Consider the following 21,020-nt stretch of genomic DNA (forward strand, 5'->3'; position numbering starts at 1 on the left):
ACTGATAAAAAACAGTGCCAAGGCAGTGTGAGCTAAACTTACGCCAGAGTTATGTTTTACTGGTATGCATCGTTTCAATCAGAGAGAATATGGTAATTTTTGATTTAAAAAGTATTCTTTTAAATAAGGCTGATTATGGTCAAAATGCTATGTCATTTTGTTACATCTAAAGGTATTTCTGAAATTAAATAACTGTTTTTATTAATTTTAATACAAAAAAATGTTTAGGTATAGTTGTTGAAACGTATGAATTATATTCAATTCTTCATTAAAAATTTGCAGTTTCTTGCAAAAATTAAAATTTTTTTTTCTTTCTTCTTTCTATTATGATAAACTACGTGATCATAATTATTTACGAGACTTTCATTTTTCTTCACAATTTAAATTACCAATCCACTCAGTGAATTTAGATAAGTGAAAACCTGTTTAAAAAACAATGTCACATTCATCTTCAAGAAAAATTCATTTAAGTGAAACTAATCAGCATTTGCGCAAAATGGAGGAAAAAACCACGAAGAGCTCTCGTGGTTAGCCCGATGGCAATGTAGCTCTGATTGTTTTTATAGAAGTATAATTTACACCTGTACAGCTATCTCTGTTGGTGGTATGCAAAATAAAGTAAACGATCGATCTCAGTGATTCGTTCACAAGTACAGCTGGATTTACGTATAAGCTATATAGGCTGCAAGCACCATCCTCGTTTGTGAAGGTACTTGCATCACTAATTTTAGATTGGTATATGAACTTAGAGCAAGAATTTCTTTTAATAAAAAAATTTTCTATCGGAACTTTTAGATACTATTTTCTGCATACAGTTTATAAATATTCAGCAATTTTCTGTGACTTCCTGCTTGTTTCATTCACTAACCTCCCAATTACTTATCATTCATCATTGTTTATTAATAGTACATTATTATTATTTTTAATCGCTCATCTTTTCCACAAATAAAACCAACATCTTGTTTACAAAACATACAATTGTTGTAGTTTTGAGAAAGTCTTCTGGATTGGGTTCAAACTTACAAGGCATTGAACATTAGTAGTCGTAAACCCAAATTTGTGGTCGGCTGTTCAACGACGGTTATAAAATATAAAATAGAGGAAAAGGGGAACTGAAAATGATGGTTCCCAATGAAGTTCTAAAAAAGGATTCAATACAAAAATGCATCATGGATTACATACAATTGAAAACTATTTCAGCCCCTGAAAATATTATTATCATAAGTATTATAGAATAAGATTTTGAACTTTTTTTTTATTATTATTGATGAACTAAATGTAATTTGATTAAGTGGCACACGAAGGTCCACAAAAAAACGTTTAGAAGTAATAACTTCAGAACTTCGTCAAAAAAATAAATTATAAATAATTATAATAACTATTATTGTTTAAATATTAATAAGAAAGTACATTATCTCACTACTATCTTTCAATACAAATTATTGCTAAATATAATTTGAATATGGTACATAAAGACTCACAAAAACTGAGGTTATAACTTCAACAATATAAAAATTAAAAACAATCAATACAATTACTATTATTGTTTCATATTAATATTAAAATTATATTACCTCATGATTTGCTAGAAATTTTGTAACAATTGAGAAAAGAAATTTTTTTTTTAACTGTGTTCTGGCTGTCGCTTAACATTCTTAAAAAATATTAAAATTTTCAAATTATTTATTTAGACTGAATATCACATAAGGTATGAAAGTTTATCTATCATACTTTTTTTTAATTTATACTACAGAAAGCTGAAATAGTATAATATTAATACTGGGACGCAAAAGGAAAACAGCGATTTTTACCAGTCTTTTGGCTTCAACTGATATAGTCTACAGCAAAGTAATTAGAATAGAAAACTTTCTACAATTTCAGGAAATCTTCACAAGACAAGAAATAACAGTAATAACTTTGAAATCAAAAGAACACAAACTAAATGAAAACTAAATTCTTTCTACAAATTATTTTAATAGTCTTTTTTTTTTACAGAAAACCACTACAAGTACAAATGAAAAGTAGCACATCCATTCAACATAAGTTTTACGGTATAAAGCTACAATATAAATAGATTATAAACCACCAGTTTTAAGTTATACAAATATATTGATGAAAATGACATTAAAAAAAGTTACAAATATCACTAAGAATGTGGAAAAGATTTAAATGGCATTTAAAACATTGCTCGCTGAGCAATGCGAAAAATGTCACAGTTGACGAAATTGAAAACTCAAAGAAAACATGCTGGCTATTCATAAAAGTGCCTTTGTGATTTAGTTAGTTATTGTGAGATAATATTGCAATACAAAAGCATCGGATAAATTTATTTTAGTAACATTTAATTAAACATTTAAATTTGTATTTTTGTTCTTAAAAGTCAAAGAGGGGAAAACATTTGCAGTAACTAAGGAAAATACCAGAATGGTTTAATAGCAATATACAGAGGAGTCATTTTATTTAAACAAACATAAATGCAATAATATGAAATGAATTCTCTCTTTTAAATAGGGGGAAGATGTACATCTTAAATTCCAACTTACCATTAAAAAAAAAATAAGCACAAGATAAACATTAAAAACTACAAAAATAAAGATACATGTTTAAAAAGCTGCCACAAGACTAAAAAATAATCCAACATATATCTAAAAGAAAACGTAACTTGAATCGGGCATGACACTTAATATATCCTTTCATATATATAGTATGTAAAAAAAAGTACACATAAATAAAAAGTTCATTAAAATGTGATGACAAACACCAAGCAGCCGGCTACTTAAAAGATAGGAGTGGTGACGAATCCATTTAAAGGTCAGTGTCGTACCAAGCAGCCATTTGATGAGAACCATCGCCATTTTGCTGAGGAGAGGGCAACATGGGTTCTAGGGTATCAAAGTTTATATCGGGAGGTCCATCTAAATCCATGTTAGTATCCAAAGTACCATATCCACCGTGCCCGACTTGTCCCCCGAGATCAAGATCTTGCATCGAATCAATAGGGACCTGAATGTTATAACCTAATAATAAAAAATTTTTTGTTACAAATCTTATCAATAGAAAAAGTCATTTAACACATTACAGTTTCATGTAAAAAATATCAAGCAGGCAATAAGGCAATATTCAATATGAACTTTATACAGCTTATTATGCATGCATTATCTCAAACATTTAAAATTTAAAAAAAAAAATTTAAAAAAATTGTTATTTAGTTATTTAGAGAGGAAAGTAAAATAAAAGTTATTTGGATTAAAGTAAAATAAAATAAGAATTTTTTTTTTTATAGATTTAAAAGCATGTTATAACCGACAGTAAATATTCCGTTTAGGCCATAGCAATATAGTTTGCACACTGGGTTTGCATATATTTTCCCACAGAACACTGAGTTGGACTATACTTTTCCAATGGATCTACAATAACTTTTAAAAGCTATTTTTACTTAATAAACTTAACAAAATGCCATAATTTAGACGTATTCTGTTTTTATCGCCAGTGGTTTATTTGAAATAATACAGCTTAATCATTATTTAATGTTTTATTTTGATATTATAGATAAGGAAGAAAACCATTAGTTATAGAATCAATATTAAACAGAAGCTTTTCTTATTTCTCTCTGCATATTCTTGAACATTTCATGATTTTTTATTTTAATCTTTTTTTATATTTAATTTAAATAAATGATATTGGAAAAAAAAAGCACCTTTTTGCCCATCCCTACAACTAAAATTATCATTTATACGAAATTATATTTAATTAATCAGAAAAATTAAAGCTTAATAAGCAAAAGATTATGCTTTTCAACTAAATATTTTAGAATCATGAAAATGAAGTTAACTTTTAAAAATGCCTTACATTATTGAATTAAATTTCAAGACTTGCCACCTAACTTATTGTTATTACATGCAAACTTAGACAAACATACATAAAATATTTAGCAATAAAAAAATATGAAATTTACATACCATTTGAAATCCCAAAATCAATGACAGGTGTTTAAAAAAAATTTAATGAAATTATATTGTTAGAAATATAAGCATTTAAATTCTAAGAAGTCAAATGACAGTTAAAGAATTAATTAGCCTAGGGAGAAAAATTAAAAAACACATAAATATTTAGAATAAATAAATATTAATTAATTAAAAGCAAGGTAATAAAATTTAACATTTACTTATAGATAAAATCTGGAACACTTAAACATAAACTGATATAAGAATTAAGTTTTTAAGTCTAGTTTGAGGAGTAATTCATATAGTGTTGTAACTAAAAATGCCCTTCTCTTTTTTTGGAATGGAGTATTGGACTTAATTATCAGTTACTAATGATTTAATAAGTTTCACAAAAAATATAATTTGAAAAGTATTTTTTACATTTATTAAACACAAAATATGTTAAAATGTAGAGAAAGCTTTAAGTTAGTTGTTTAAGTAGTTTGAGGAGTAATCCATATAGTGTTGCAACTAAAAATTTCCTACTCTTTTTTTGGAATGGAGTATTAGAAATTGTAGCACATTATAACAGCATAGGTCAGATTTTCTTAAAATAAATATCCTTTTTAATTGCATGAATACATTTTTTAATACTGATTTAGGTAAATAACGTAAACTAAGTGATTATATTAATGAATTTTTATTAGAAAGCTAAAATTATCAGTTTCTAATGATTTAATAAGTTTCACAAAAAAATATAATTTGAAAAGTATTTTTTACATTTATTAAACACAAAATATGTTAACATGTAGAGAAAGCTAAAAATTTAAGTTAGTTGTTTAAGAAGACACCATACCACGGGAGAAACTTTTCATTTCAAAATCTTTCACATACATTACTAATTTAAAATTTAAAGTACAGAAAAACATGAGTTCAGGCAAATCCATGAAGTTTTAATAGCTGATACGTAATTTAAAATATCAAAATGCAAACAAATTATTGGAAGAGAACTTCGAAGTTATCTTCCCATAATTTATTTTCATTTGGATATTTTAAAAATATCTTTTCAGTATGTCAAACTTCATGGATTACTGTAGGTTTGTCTGAACGCATTTGCTTCATACTTTAAAATTAGTTATGGAGATGAAAGAGAATCCGCAACGAAAAAATTCTCCAGTGGTATGACAGAATTTCAAGATTACTGTGTGCACTGATTATAACTTAAAATGTTTTGATAATTAATGCTAAAAATATACTGATAATTAAAACCTTGTGATTTCTTCTATATGTGAAACTAACAGAGAAAAAAAAGGGATAACTTTTGATATAGATACATAAACAAGAGAATTCAAAAAACGGATCAAGGGACAAATATCATTTAAAAACAATCAATATAAAATAGTACAATTGACAGTTTATTGTATTGAAACCCTAGATAAATTGTCAATAATGTCATAAATAAAGAATAAACGAACCTTGTGGAGTGTATTGGTTGTGTCTTGGTCCAGTTGAATGGACACTTGGTGGACCTTGGCTTCCTTGATAGATCTGATCATGGTAAGCTTCTTCTGGACCCAGCATGTTAATATCCATATCAGTTGGCTAAAAAGAATTTTAAGTCTTATGTAATTAAAAATTTCAAATACTAATAATGAAATACTTGTGCATTAATTTTTTTTGACAGAACACATACATAGCAATTATATTTGAAATATTTTAAGAATATAGCAAGCATGATTTACTGACCATAGCAGTCCATGGACCTTCAACATCTCTGAAGAGAGAGTTGGTCAACTCTACTGACAGCCTTTTCTTGTAATCTTGCGGCTTATCTTCAGACATACGGAATAGAACAGCAGCTGCATATGTTGCTACAAAATTAATATGCAACAATTATTATTGTTAAGAATCAATTAAAATTTATGAATTGAATCGAATTGTCTTTGTAAGCTAAATCAAAATATTGACTGAAAAATCACAATGACATTGCTTTAAAAAAAAAATAAAGATTAATATAAGAACTCACTTATATTTAAATTTATGAAAGTATTTTCTTAATATCATTTACACCTCAAAAAAGAAAACACACTTACCAACACCTTCATTTCTGGAGTGTAGAAGCTCGGTGAGAGGTGGAGTTGCACCTTCAGCTTCTATCATTTCTGCACCTTCTTTGTCTGATGCAAGTTCACATAACACTCCAGCTGCAACTCTCTGAATGTTCTCAATGTCATTATACAGCAACTAAAGGAAGAAGAAAAAAAAGGTAAAATTTAACATCTGAACAAATCAAACATTATCACTTTATCTCAAATGTAGAAAACAACACTACTACATTTTCTTAATCATTAAAATTAGATCTAAGTTGAGTTTTACAACATTAGATGTTCCCATGCAAAATAAAGAACTAGAAGACATACATGTTTGAATAGGATTTGAAAGTTATAAATTTTCAAAACAGGGACTAACATAGCTGCCAACTTGAAATATGAAAATACAAATTGCGATATTGAAATTGTGTGAATATGAATCATAAAGCTAGCTAGTTTTAAAACCAAGTATAAATATGAAATCGATGTTTGATATATTACAACCTCGTGAATACGAATTGCAATATTGGATTTTAAACTAGCGTGAATATAAATCGCATCATCGGATTTTTCAAATTGTGTGAATAGGAATCGTGATATTAACAGCTGCAGGTGCAATTCCAAAGATCCAAAAATCCACCAAACCAGAAGAATCAAAATGGCGAAAGAATCATGTATACATAGGTATTTTGTTAAAATATTTGAAAAATTTTCTAATTTATTCGGATTCTAAGTTTTTGACTCGCAGCAATCCACAAATCAATAGTATTGAAATACATAGCATTCTGTGGTGTTCACGGAAAAATCACGTGCTTCCAATTTTCAGATCTGCCCTCAGTTGAAATAAGGAGGAAAAAGGTGTTAAAGTAACGAAAATTCTGAACATTTTGACCTAAAATTGTATTTTTGGAGCAAGGTAAAACACTGGAGCAAATAACATGTAATCGGAGCAGTTGGCAGTTTTGAACCAAATATGTTCACCATCCTTTTACAATGAATCAATTATACTAAGTAAACACATAATTATTGCTTTAATATTTAACTAAAAAACATTACTTTTTTTCACTACTTAATTAGATAAGGTCTTCAAAATGCTCACCAACAAGCAGAAAATTTAAATTTTTGGACATAAATGATTATATAAGAGTTTGCTTTCTTTTATTAACAGTTTAGTTTATTTTGTGTTCATTTGTTTCATCCTCTTTTTCGTTTTATCGTAATTGCAGACTACCTCAATCATGCTTTGTGCAAGTCTAATTCCTTGCATATCTTTAGTCTAAGGACTTCTTTAAGTCTTTTATTCGCTCCTTCTGACAACTTATCAGCTGTTTCTGTCAGTGTGGTGAAATAACAAAGGAGAGGTTAGCGTGATGACGTCACTTAGCTCTAGTACGCACATGGTAGACGGCACTATGTACGTGTTAGTGAGGAGACTGAAAAGTAACATTCATTTTTCTGACAAAAACTTCTCTATGAGTAAAAGGGTCCCAATAGTCGGCTATTTCTAAAAATAGTTGCTTTTTTTGACAAAATTCTAATTTTGTTTTTATTATTTGTTTTGATTAAATGACAATCCCAAGTTATTAACATTACTTCTAAATTCAAAGTAAAACCAGTTATTTTCAAAGCAGTACTTACTTGCACAAACACGGGAATAACGTTAAGCCCTCTAATTATTGCCCTGTTGTGTGCTTCACGTGCAAGAATATGTAAAGCACCAACAGTACCTTCTACAATTTCTTCCATCCTAACGCCATCCACATATGCTATTTGGCTGTTGCTTGAAGCGACACTAGAGCGTTGCTATAATATAATATTGTATTAGAATTCATTGTCTTCAATCAATTTTCATCTGAATTCTAGACATAAAAGAAAGTTTTCTTACCCTCTGGGTGTCCTGGTATGCTTTTATGAGTAGCTGCACCAATCTAGGAATTGCACCATGCTCTCGTAATGGAGCATGGTTAGCTGTGCACAGGGCTAAGTTTCTTATCAGTCCGATGACGGCCTAGAAAAATTAACAGTACATCTACATCATTATCTGGCTATGTAAAAGCATTGAAATAGTACATAACTCAGATTAAATGTTATAAAAAATGAACGATCCTTCAACATTACAAAAGCTAAAATTAAACAATGCGCTTAAATTAATAATTTATAAAATCTTATCTATAGTACATAAAAATAACTTGGAAGCCTTACCCTTTTAGCTTGTCAACCAGAAAAATTTTGTTAAAAGCAATTCTTAAAAGCTTTCTTTAGTGTCTGTCAAACATATTTAGCCACTAAGATCTTTGAATAATATCTATTAAACTACTAGCTTGAAAATTTTACAGAAAACTTCTCCCACTTTCTTTATACGAATATAAAAAATCTTTCTTTATATGAATATAAAGAAATTCTAAAAAAGGTTACAAGAGTTAGGAACAAAAATTAAATTTGCATTGTGTTGATGTTTTAGATGTAACTGGTAACAGGTGTAACCAGTTTGATATTATTTGTGAGTTCTTTCATAATTAAAATGGATTATCTCTTATTAATGGATTCAATAATTGAGGAAACTCAACTTGAAGGGATATTCGCATACCAAGATGATATAGTAATTGGAAGTAATTCTTTTGAAGAAACTGTAGAAAAACTAAAAGTTCTCATTTCTATTTTAATTTCATATAATCCGATTAATATGATTAGAAAAAATAAGTCTAAGTAATAAGATATTTTAAAAGGTAGGAAATATCTAATGCCAATTGTGGCATCCCTTAAAGAAAATAATAAAAAAAACTATTTTGCTTTTTCCTATAATATTTCCATGTTCTTATAATATTATGTTAGCTTGTTCTCATAATATTTCGATGCATAATATTTGCTTGCATTTTTTTATTTGATAAGTCAAATAAATTATAAAACAAATTTATGCACTCTATGTAATGCATTGGTAGAAAAATATATAATTAAATAAATTGTTGGCAGAAAATATGAACAAGTGATCTATGTAGCCTATAAAAAGTGTGTTGAAAAAAAGAAAGATATTAATAACTTAGCAATTCAAATTCTTAACAAACACACACTTGAAAGAATTCTATTTATTACATTATCTTAATTAGATAACATAATAAATAGATAAGAAAGCAAGATAAATCAGCATTAACTCAATTAATACCATGTAAATGATTACTTACATCTTTTAATTTTTTCATATGACAGTGAGCATAAGCACAATTGTTCGAATGAAGTTGATCAAGACTTTACTTGCTTATACTCACAAGTTAAAAAAAAAAAAAAATGTAGATGCAAAAAAAAAAAAAAAAAAAAACTTAAGCCTCCTTTGCAACATTCTTAAGAAAAATTATGAGAATAAGAATTTTAAATTAGAAAATGAATTAAGGGCAAACTAAGCATATCTTAAAGTTTTAAAATGGTATGTAACATATGATTTACACAAGCCTATAAAAAAATATTCCAACGTACCTTAATTAATGGCCATCTGCTTGGAGGATGTAACAATTTGACAATCACTTGCAGACCGTAGTGCAATCTAACAGCATTCTGAGCCATTTCAGCCTCTGGATGGCGACTGGTTAAGTGCCTAAGAGCACATACCTTAAATAAGAAGGAATAATATGTTAAAATTACATATACAGAAAAAAAAAGCATTTTTAAAAAAACGTATTTCAAATACGTACAGCAGGTTCTGTTATTTCTTCTCTATCTCCAGCCTGGATGATAGCACGAACAAGTGCTTCAATCCCTCCAACTTGGCACACGGTAACTTTATTACGATGATTGTTGCAGGTCATGTTTGATAGAATTCCAGAAGCGCAAGTGACAACATTGATGTCACTGCTTCCCAGCAACTGCACAAGACCTTGCAAGAGTCCATCCACATTATCCTATGAAACAGAAGCATTTATTATCATTATGTCATAAATTCACAAGAAATGTAATCTTTTAAGAAAATTTATTAAATAACAGTGAATATTATTCACATTTTCAGCTATTTATTTGTGTGTTTTTGGTGCAAGAGACAGTTATGGCTATATCGCAAGAATTAAAGAGGCATTATGACAATTTGACTTCAATGATCAATATAAAGAATCAAAAACATAATTACATACTTCACAACTTTAAATATTTTAATCAATTAATGCACTGGCAGTTTTGCAAATGGGCAAATTTGGAAGAATATTTTTTCCCATTAACATGGATTCCTTACCTCATAACATGAAAAAACCGGTTTTGCTATGCGAAGATGAGATACGCAACAAGAGGATAATTTTAAATTTATTTGTGATAAAACTAAAATAAATTAACTAATAGAAGAGCTAGAAACCTGTGTCACAAAAAAAAAGATACCATCACTGTGATAAAATACGAAGTAGAAGAAAACACTTTTTTGATATAAACAAAGATGCTTTATAGTTATTAAATTAATAAAATATAACCTCTTAAAATACCCTTTAATGCAAATTCTTGGGAACAGATATGATTTCAATACATCAGAAAATTTGAACATTCATTTAGAAAATAATTTAAATTATACTAGTGAGAGAAAATTACTTGTTTGGTAGCAGCATCTGACAAGTTACGAAGAGTCCACAGGCAGTTGAGAACTAAGCGCTGGCTCTGATGACCCAAATGCATAGCTAATGCTTGCATCCCACCTACAAAAATATGTAAATTATAACATACTTTAAAAAATTGAATCACAAAAATTTTGCAGAGAAAAAAAAAACATCTTTATAATATCATTTAAAAACATCTTTTTAATCATCCAAATAACTTCAATGTTTGTAATTTATTAAAAAGGTTTTAGATCCAACACTACCATAACAAATTAGAAATGATTAGAAGAGCGCAAAAAAAAAATTAGCAAGCCTTATTTTTTTTTTACCATAACTTGTGCACAGGTTTTGAATTTTGGGGGAATTATAAAATAAATAAAAAGCACACTCTCTGATTTATATAAATTTGGAAATTATTGAAGTAAAATTGTGCATTAAAATGAAAAACCCTGCAGTTGAATATAAAATTTAAAGGCATAAGACCACTAACCAGAAATCCCAACCCTTAGAAAATCAGAAGAAAAAAAAATTGCCAAAAAATCTCTCCTAATCATATAGAAAAATAAAAATTTCCGTACAAGTTTTTTTTTTTTAGTTGTCAAGATTTTGTAACAACTCACCAGCTTCAACAATGCCAGGTTTATTACTTGAACATACTGAAAGTACTTTCAAAACCCTGGAAGTTGTCCACAGCAGTTTTTCATAGGTGTAGGATCTCATAATACGCACTAATTCAGCAGGACCTCCACTGGCAAGAATAATAAGCTAAAGAAAAAAAAAAACTCACGAGTTTAGAATGAAACAAAATCGTATATATATGCATACAAACATATTTAAAACTACTGTTTTTACCTTACTCTCTTGGTTTCCATATGCTAAAATTTGTAAACAGTCAGTTACAATAGCAAGAAATTTCACATTGTTCCTTTGTAGGAGAGTCACCATCTTCTGGAGACCCCCTGCAAGACGAACAGCCATTTTGGATCCTTCCTGGTGCAATAATAGGTTGTGAAGGGTGGTTATAGCATAAAACAAAACAGACTCAACAGGAGAACTAAAAATTAAAAAGCATTTATTACACAACTGATACTTTTTAGAAGGGTTCACATTATGAGTTAACTTCGCTACAGTGAACTGTCTACAGACAAAGAAATGTGTCCACTATAAACAATGGTTTTCTACATAAAATTTTTTTGAAAAATATTTTTTTTTCGATATGATAGTGGAATTATTGAAAACAGGGATAAGATTTCACATAATTTATATTTGTATAAAAATTATTCACTATTTAAAACGATAATAAATCAAAAATAGTTTTTATTTTTATATATAAACTAATTCAAGAGTCATAGAAAATTCTGAAAATGCAATAACTTAATATCAAGGTACAAACTATACATGTTTAATATAGTTTCTTGAACTAAGATTTATAATTAAATTAAATACCAATGAAGAATATCACACCTTTATAGTAACTCATTTAAAAAAAACCCATAAGAATCATAATATGGGAAAATACAAATCGCGATATTAGAATTTTAAATTGCATAAATACAAAAATTAAAGTTTAATGTGAATTTAAACTCGCGTGAATCGAACTTTGACACATGAATTTAAACTCGTGTGAATACGAATCACGATATTGGATTTAAAAAAAGCCCAAATACAAATCCTGACATTAGATGCTTAAATCATGGGAAAACAAATTGAGATATAAGATTTTTAAATCTCATGAATATGATTTACAATGTGTAACTTTTAAATCAAATAAATGTAAAAATCAATGTTTGATATTAAAATCGTGTTGATAATGAATTGCGATATTAGCGGATTTCAGTGTAGTTTCAAATATTCGGAAGAATCACGGATATGTAAACGCAATGATTAACGCAATTTAGTAAAAGTCTCAAAGTTTAATTTCCAGAACTCTTAATTTTTACTTTAAATTTCAGATTGCAGGGAAAATTTAGTTGCATTAAAAGTTTAAAATTCACGGAAGTCAGGATTCTTGAGAAACTCGAAATTCTGCGAAATTCGCGGAAAAATCACATATGTGCTCTTAGTCTTTAGACCTGGAGGGGATAATAGGAATAATCCGGAATTCCAGGGTTTATCTGGAATACAATCACGCTTGTGACTCCATCGTAATAACTTATGCAAGTGCAAGAGCAAAAATTACCTCAAAAGTTTAACTAGAGCAGGAATACCAGTAGATTTGAAGATAGCCAGCAAGCCTTGACGGTGATGTGATAAATTATGCAAGACCCCAGCAGCACATTTGGTGGTCTCCAGATCATTCGAAGAAGTCATGGCACGCACCAATGCTGCCACCATTTGTGGCGAGTTCATTATTGCATGTCGAGACGCCTCTTTTTTCGACAACTGGTGGACGACCATTGCTGCTTGGCTTACAACTACTTGATCCTCATCATTGAGGAGTTTCACTAATTCTGGAATGGCTCTGGTGGCTAAATCAGCATCATCCTACAATAATGGAATAAGATACTTAAGCTGCTCAATTAAAAAAGAAGACATCCAGGAATAAATTAATAAGTTACCTGGTAGTTAATTAAATTAACAACAGCATGCTTAAGCATTTGAGAGGGTTCAGCTAATCGCTGGACAGCAGTAGGCTGAGTGGGATCAAACTGTGTACTGGGGATTTCAAGTCCTTCTTCTAAAGTTTCAGGAAACATAGCAGCTCTGACTCTTTGGGATCTAGTCTGGTTCAACTGTTGGTTCATTTCTAAGTGAATAAAATTTTACAATCAGAATAGAAAATGATAACCTCTGTTCAGAGCAAAACTTTACTGAATTAGAATATCAAATATTCAATACAAAGAAAGAAAGTAAAAACAGCAATCAATAAAAAGATTTACCATCAACTTGTTCTTGAGTGAAACCTTGGCCAAATCCAGGTTGATCCCAGTCAAAAACTATTTGTTCACTTTCAAGATCATCTTCTTTACCACAGAGTGTCCCAGGAGCCTAAAATAATGAAATGTGTGTAATAATTAAAACTATAATGTGGCTGGATATATACTTAATTCCAACAAATAAAAGCTTTAGCAACCCAAGACTTAGCATTAAGTAGCTTTAAACACTATAATACCTTGTAAAATATTATATAAAACCATGAAAAAAAATATATGTGTGTGAAACTATTTTGCCAAAAAAGAAAACATTTAAATTATTTGCATACATATATAGTTTTTTTACTCCGTTTTATGTGTACATTGATAGCCTAACAAACTGTTAAGCTTTATACATCGTAAATCATTATTAAAGAGCATAAAATAATAACAAAGTAAAACAACAAAATACTGAAGAAATAATAAGAATTCTTCTAGAAATAAAAAGAAGAAAATTTCCTCCTAAAATCGCTTGTCTGTAATCAGAATGAAAAGAAAAGAGCAAGTATTTAAAAAACAAATTCGATTTAAAAATAAACATTTGAAAACTTTTAACATAAAATTAAAATTTATAAAAAAGAAATGAAAATTAAACTTGCAATTTTGGAGATTATTGCTTAACAAATTGTGCTAAAGGATAGGTTCAATATTGAAAATATAATATACAAAATCTAAATTAAATGTTACATTAATTTTTATTTTCTTCAAAAAGCATTTAAAACATATAGAAAATAAAGATAAAAAAAATTATGTGACTTACATGGGTAGATGCTCCAGAATGAATTCCTGAATCACCCATATAAGAATTTTGTTGCCACATCAAGGTTTGCTCCTTCGGATTTGCTAGTGGCATATCAGGAGGGTTGCTATAGTTCCCGTGTGACACTGCAAAATAAATGAGCATTAACTTTCAATCCAATACATCGAAGAATCTATAAAACAATCATAACAGCAGTGAAAATTATAACTTACAACCAAATATTACATTTTCATAAGAGAAATACGTTTTTAATCAAAAGAAATAATAGTTCAAACTAGCAGTTGATAGATTTTTGATTACTATATTTTTAGCAAACAGAAGATCTAATCAATTACTATGTTAATAGAAACTAAGCATTAAAAATTATTGTATTTTACCATTGCATTCTAAAAAATCCAAAAGCATAAGATTTTTCAAATTGTATTTAAAAAGTACATTATTTGATTACACGTCAAATGAAGTACTAATATAATTTTGCAAATCAAAACTATGAAAGTTAACAAAAAACTTTTGAGCAATCCCAAAATAAAATTTATTTTTAAAATGACAATTTCTTTAAAGAAATAATTTTGATTTAAGTCAATGAGCAGTGATTCTACTTGCACACTATAGTGTGTCCAATATATCAAATATCGGAGAAGGGACGCAAAAAATGAGATATGGATGACACTGCAGCTACTTTCTGCTGCTAGAAAAAAATAGCATGCTAACAGACTTATGCTGGCAAAATTATAACCCAAATATATTTATAAACAAAATTATTATTTTTCTTTATTAATAGCTGAAGAAAAAATTAGAATTCTGAGCAGCCCCATTGCTTTTCCTTGAAGCAGGTGTTTGATCAGTCCTAACTAAAAGCCTCAATAGCTCAAATATAACTAACTCTTTCCTTGTTTTATAATTCTTTGTTTTGTTCAATGCAATGACAGAGATGTTTATGAATGTGCATATTAATAAATAAAATAAGAGGTAGACACAATAAGTCATATTTTAAATAGAAACTGGGCTTCAGAAAAAAGGGACCTAGAATTTTGGAAGTCCTAGGTCTTAAGGAGCTGTAGTTTCTGAAGTCTACCAAAATCACTCAATGAACATTACTTGATTGCAGTGCAAAATATAACTGGGCAGCATTATATCACAACTATTAATCTTTTAACATTGTAACTGAAAACACCATCAAGGCACTTAAGGTATTTTAAGATCAATTTTTTATTCTTGAATTTAGTTACCAATATAAAAAAAACTTTCTTCACTTTTTTTAACAATAAAAATTGTTAATACTATGAACAAAATCATTTTATATATATATTCCATAGAATAAAGATAATCATAAAATATTAACATACTTGGTCTTGAAACGGGAGGAGCAGGAGATTGCATTTGATAACTCATTTTGTAATGTTGGTTATATGCAACAGTTGGTTTTAAGCAACCGATGTTAAACCCTCCTTACCTCTGAAATGAATAATTAAAAAATATAATCAATTGCATAACTTATTTTATAAATTTAAAAGAAGTTTTTTTTTTGAATTAACAAATATTAGTCCTATTTTAATAATTGATTTATAAAAAAAAACATTTGTTTTTTAAGGAATTTTATTTTTAAATTAAAATAAATAAGTGACACAACATTAGTAGATCATAATAATAATAATAAATATCAATTACTTCTTCAATAGATCTAAAAACACCAGCTAAAAAAAGGTTTAAAAAAATGTAATGATATTATTAACTCAGTTTTACATAAACTTTTTGAAAGAACTGTTTTTGGCAGGAAAAATGTTTTGAACGGTGGGAAATGCACAGGAATCTCTTTTAAACAGAATCCTGTACTCTTGTCCAATTTAAAAAAAAACTTAAGTGCTTCACAATAGACTTAGAGAAAAAGGACTTAACAATTTTTCCCTTTCTATTCTTATTGATAAGAACATACAAATAAAATTTCAAAAAACTAATAAAACAAAACTTATATAAATTTTTTCCCCCGGCAATTTATAGTTAATACAAAAATGCTAAATACATAAAATATCAATTTCTTATTTGGCGCTTACATCAATTTTTCTATTTCACAACAGAATAAAAATAAGTTCATAAACAATAAGAAGTTTTCCATAAGTGATGTTATCCTTTGATTCAACATTGTTGACCCCTTCCTTACAAAGTGTTGCACATTGCCACACTCTCTACCTCTTTAGTTGCATGTCATACTTTGAAGTATAAACATGCTAGCGCTCCAGAACCAAAACACTAGTTATAAATCACAATTCAAATTTTATTTTAAAATTTTAATTACATTTTTAATGAGATTTGCGAGCACATCAATGCTAAATTAATAAATATTTACTTTGAAAAAAATTTATAAAATAGAAACTAAAATTGTCCATTGATTCAACAAGATTTTATTTTAACCAAAATGTAGAATGCCATACTTGTTATCCTTCTCCTTCACATTATCACTGTCACAATTTCTGGAACACCCTTCAAGCATGACATCATTTATGTAGGATATTAATTCTATAAGTACACACAGAGCTCATTCTAGGCAGGGTAAACAGGGCACAGCACTCTGCTGCCCATTTAGCCAAAAGGATCCACCCTGTTGCTCCCTGAAGTATGTTAGTGCCCTGATGTAATACTCTTAGTTTGTCATTGCTGTCAATACATAGATTTATATGGGAAAGGAAAAATAGCCATCACAACCCCTTGTTGCACTGGTCTTTGAAAGTTTGCAGTTACTTTCACTATTTTCCAGAGCAGAAAAGCTCAACAGGGTTCAGAAACAAAAAGTTCTCAGTTGTCCAGCAGGAATTCATTAGTAGGGAGAGGGATAAAGATGCCTTTCTCTAATTCTTGGTATATTCTTCTACCTAAAAGAACATAAATTGTTTTTTCCTCAAGCAATGTTCTATTGTAAGGGTGGAAGAGTGGTCAGCAGGTGTGGAAGGTCATCCTCAAGGACTCCATCCCCTCTGTGGGGGACAGATGGGATGGAAATGAACTGTATAAAAATTCATTCAGCTATAGCTCATTAATTATCGGATTGGTTTTTTTGAAACTTATGAAATCCTTTTAAAATGCAAAAATTGATAAAAAGTTAAAATTTCAAAAAGATATCTTAATTTGTTCAAAAGTTAGGAATTTTTTCTTAGCATGTCACTCCCTTTCTTTGTTAGGCAGGAGGCAAAGACTTTTAAAGTAGTAAGATTTACAATTGTCCAGAGGGGGTGGAAGTTGGGGTTGAAATCTAATGGAATTCCCACCCCCCTCTGAAATATTTAACCTTTTGGCTATTGCAACAAAAACAGAAATTTATCCCCCCACTTAGTCAGTGGGAGGTAACTACTTTAACCAGTTATGAATGGAAATATTTTGTTGCAATTTGTATCTCACATTTCCAGGAGGGAGAAGAAGCAGGGTTGTAGACCAGTAGTTATTTTTGGCATAGTTATACATATTTTGGCTTACTTGTTTTACTAATGTAGACATAATTTAACATAATTTTTTAAAAGTTTTTTCTAAATGTATTTATTAACAATTTCTCTAAAAAATAATAATTATATAATTTTTATAAATTATTTAAAATTTTTATGATTTAAAAACAAGGTGTATATTAGTGATCTTGATTCTTGAAGGATTATAAATAAACTTCTACAAAAGAAACATTTATAGATTATTTTTTTCTAAGTATATTAACAATTTCTCTAAAAAAGAAGCAAACATTTTACTAAGTATTTAAAATTTTATTTTTTTAAAATGTGTATTTTGATGTTCTCGATTCTTGAAGGATTATAAATAGACCACTACAAAAGAAACAAAATACTTTGATAAATAGAGCCTTGCTTCAAGTTTTATTCTTGCCTTAAAGTTATAAACAAATTCATCCTATTAGATATTGATAAAAAAAAGAAGCTTTCAAAACTGTTTGAAATGAGATGTGAATAAAACAGTAAACCGCATAATTTTTTTTTAATATTTTGAAAGTTTATTTCATTTATCGGTTTAAAAAATTATATCAAATGGAAATTTTTATTATTTAGATTTTGTCTAACTATTTTACTTGTTTATCGCCTTTAAAATTGCATAAAGTACACTCTTATAAAATTGAAAACAAATATCATAAGAGATAAAAAATTATATTTAAATCATTAACATTTTTACTATGTACATAAAATTAATATTTAAGTATTGTTTCTTGGACAAAATTGAAAAAGTTTAAAGAGTCTATTAAAAGAGGAGTGTGATGAAATAACAGGTTAATAGGTGGTCAAACAAGTTCAGGGGAAAGAAGCAGGTGCTAACGCTGTTGTAAGGGCAAGTTTTTTGAGCGGCACATATGCTGTGCCCGCCGTTGGCAAAGGGTTAAAGAATCAAAAGGCCAATTGGAAAAGTATTGATTTTTGAGACAAAAAAAGGAGCAAAAACTTAGCATATTGGGAATATCTGGTGATGACGTCAACCAATCACAGAGGAGTTTAGGAGTTTTTTTCAGCTTTTGGTAAACCAGAAGTGTCTTTTGGAAAACTCATAGCTTTAGCATGCAATCAAAATTCTTATGGCTGTACTTAAACTACCATAAATTCAGGAACACCACTTACAATTCAACTGAACTGAGCTTCACACAACAAATTATCACTATAAAATATATTCATTTCAGCAGATTTTAGGTTCAGGCTTATCTAAAAAATGGTTGAAATGAAACAGATCATTAAATCCATGTTCTGATAAGATTTTTGAATTGGTTTAATGAAATTAGTGAAGAACTTTTTATTTTATTTTAACATTACGCTTACTATAATCAAAAGCTTAAATGGTAGTAAGATGCTTTATTGAATTTAGTATGTTATTTTTTAGTTAATCTTAAATTTCTTTTTTAATTTGTATGGTATTGAAAACAGTTTTTTTAAGAAAATTTTTTTTATAATTTAAATTCTTATATCTGTTACTGGCATAAATAGTTTTCAATTTAATATAATCAAATGAAAAAAATATAAAATTTTCAATTTTCTTTTTTAATTTGAACTTTACTACAAAATATATTCATTTGTGCAGATTTTAAGTTCAGGGCTATCTAAAAAATGTTGGAAATAAAAAATGGACCATCATTAAATCCATGTTTTGATAGTTTCTTCAATTGGTCTAATATAATAGGTATTGAAAGAGAACTGAGTAAGATGCTTTATTGAATTTTGTATGCTATTTTTTAATTAATCTTTAGAATTTTTTTTTTTTGTATGGTATTAAAAAATAAGTTTTAAAATTATCTTTAATGTATATTTTCAATGCATATTATTTTATTTAATGCTGCATTTTTAATTATATTGTTATACTACTTAAAGCACCTATAATAAAATTAATAACTGAAAAGTTAAATATTTATTAAATCTTTATTATTATTGATCATTTTAATTATTAAATCACAGCTACAGACACTTAAAAACATACATTTATTATTTTATTAATATATGCATGCATTTGAAATAAATTATTATGCTCATTAACTGGATTAAAAATTAGAAATTAATATGATTGCTTTGCTACTTTTTATAAAGTAAAGAGTTTTTTTTTTTCTCTTACTAATTGATAATGTTTTTTAATAGAACGTGTAAAGCTCATAAAAAGAAATTAATGCCTTTTTAGAATAATAATGCCCTCTTTTTCTGCCTAGAATGAGCTCTGGTACACAGAAGATATTTTAATAATAATGCATAACTTTAAATATTATAAAATATGTCATTTTCATATTCAAAACCAAATAAAAGTACGAAAATTTTTATATACGTTTTTACACAAACTTTAACACAAGATAAAAAGTTTAATTAGTAATGCAATTCAAATTAATATGTTAATATAAATGAAAAAACACTAAAGTATCTGGCATAAATTTTAAAAAAAAATTACAATTGTTAATTGTTTGCTGATAAACAGTACATGGAATATTTACCAGTATAGGTATAATTTATAAGATTAAAAGCTAAAATTTTACAACTTAAAACTTAGTTTAAATCGTTGACACCCAGATGATGACAAAATTTAATTTACGAATTTCGGAGATACAGGAAGAAACAGCATCGTTACAAAAACCAGTACATAAAATAATGAAACCCATTTATTGAAATATTGATTAATTTCAAGTGCCAAATGAATAACCGTCTTTGTTTAAAAGATATCATCCACTTGACGCAGACCACAGGAATGCGTTCAACCCAGTACATGACAGGTTTGCATAGTTGCAATATTTTACAAATAAAAAGAAGTTAGAGATGTCTACCAAAACTCAAGAGCATACCTTACCTCTCCACCTACTCAACTGAATATTAACCAGTGTTAATAAACATAGATTTTCGATTTAATCTTCGATCGCTGGCACACATTAAAATGGCGTCTTCGGCTTTGTCGGTGCTTTTGTTATTGTTGTTAATGAATGTCAAATATATTGCCAGATACCCACTTTTTCAAAGGAGATCAAAGGATGCCGACAACCGAGATAATTTAATTCGCTAGTGCTTGGCCTCACACTTAAATATTATTGATTAGTTTGTAAAATTTCAATTTTGAGCTTTCCTTTAAACTATATTAACTCATCTTGCAACTTTTTTTCCGTATCAAGCGTTATATTAAACAGTTATATCATTCCAAAGCTTCACATCAGTTTTAGATTAATGTTATATTTTTACCGACACGAGCGTCTTCTTTTCTTTGCGATCCTACGAGGAATTCAGTACTTAAAAAGGCTACAAGCGAGCATTGCATATTTCTTCCAACAGAATTCCTTT

At 28.4% G+C, this 21,020-nt stretch overlaps 1 protein-coding gene across 5 annotated transcripts; it reads right to left on the minus strand.

Annotated features, from left to right (window-relative positions):
* Positions 1 to 1,954: 1,954 nt before the first annotated feature.
* On the minus strand, positions 1,955 to 20,704 carry arm (armadillo). 5 transcript variants are annotated; one of them, XM_071187681.2, is made up of 17 exons: positions 20,534 to 20,704; positions 15,594 to 15,702; positions 14,248 to 14,372; positions 13,455 to 13,563; positions 13,134 to 13,321; positions 12,755 to 13,059; positions 11,428 to 11,629; positions 11,196 to 11,340; positions 10,571 to 10,674; positions 9,697 to 9,903; positions 9,482 to 9,613; positions 7,899 to 8,021; positions 7,652 to 7,816; positions 6,017 to 6,167; positions 5,670 to 5,794; positions 5,399 to 5,525; positions 1,955 to 3,003 (listed from the first exon to the last, which is right to left on the minus strand). In XM_071187681.2, the coding sequence occupies exons 2-17, from the start codon at positions 15,637 to 15,639 to the stop codon at positions 2,993 to 2,995; spliced, it is 2,265 nt and encodes a 754-aa protein (XP_071043782.1). In that variant the 5' UTR covers positions 15,640 to 15,702; positions 20,534 to 20,704; the 3' UTR covers positions 1,955 to 2,992.
* Between the last annotated feature and the right edge of the window lie 316 nt (positions 20,705 to 21,020).

The sequence above is a fragment of the Parasteatoda tepidariorum genome, chromosome 2, assembly GCF_982258835.1.
Source record: "Parasteatoda tepidariorum strain Cologne lab strain chromosome 2, Ptep-v5.0, whole genome shotgun sequence".
Lineage (NCBI taxonomy): Eukaryota > Metazoa > Arthropoda > Arachnida > Araneae > Theridiidae > Parasteatoda > Parasteatoda tepidariorum.

Coding starts and splice junctions, on each gene's coding strand:
- arm (XM_016059400.5), bottom strand. CDS start 15,639: ATGAGTTATCAAATGCAATCTCCTGCTCCTCCCGTTTCAAGACCAA. Junction 11,630..12,754: donor GCTCTAGTTAAACTTTTGAG/GTAATTTTTGCT, acceptor TTTAATTTTTAG/TTCTCCTGTTGAGTCTGTTT. Junction 8,022..9,481: donor GCAGATGGCCATTAATTAAG/GTACGTTGGAAT, acceptor TAATTTTTCTAG/GCCGTCATCGGACTGATAAG.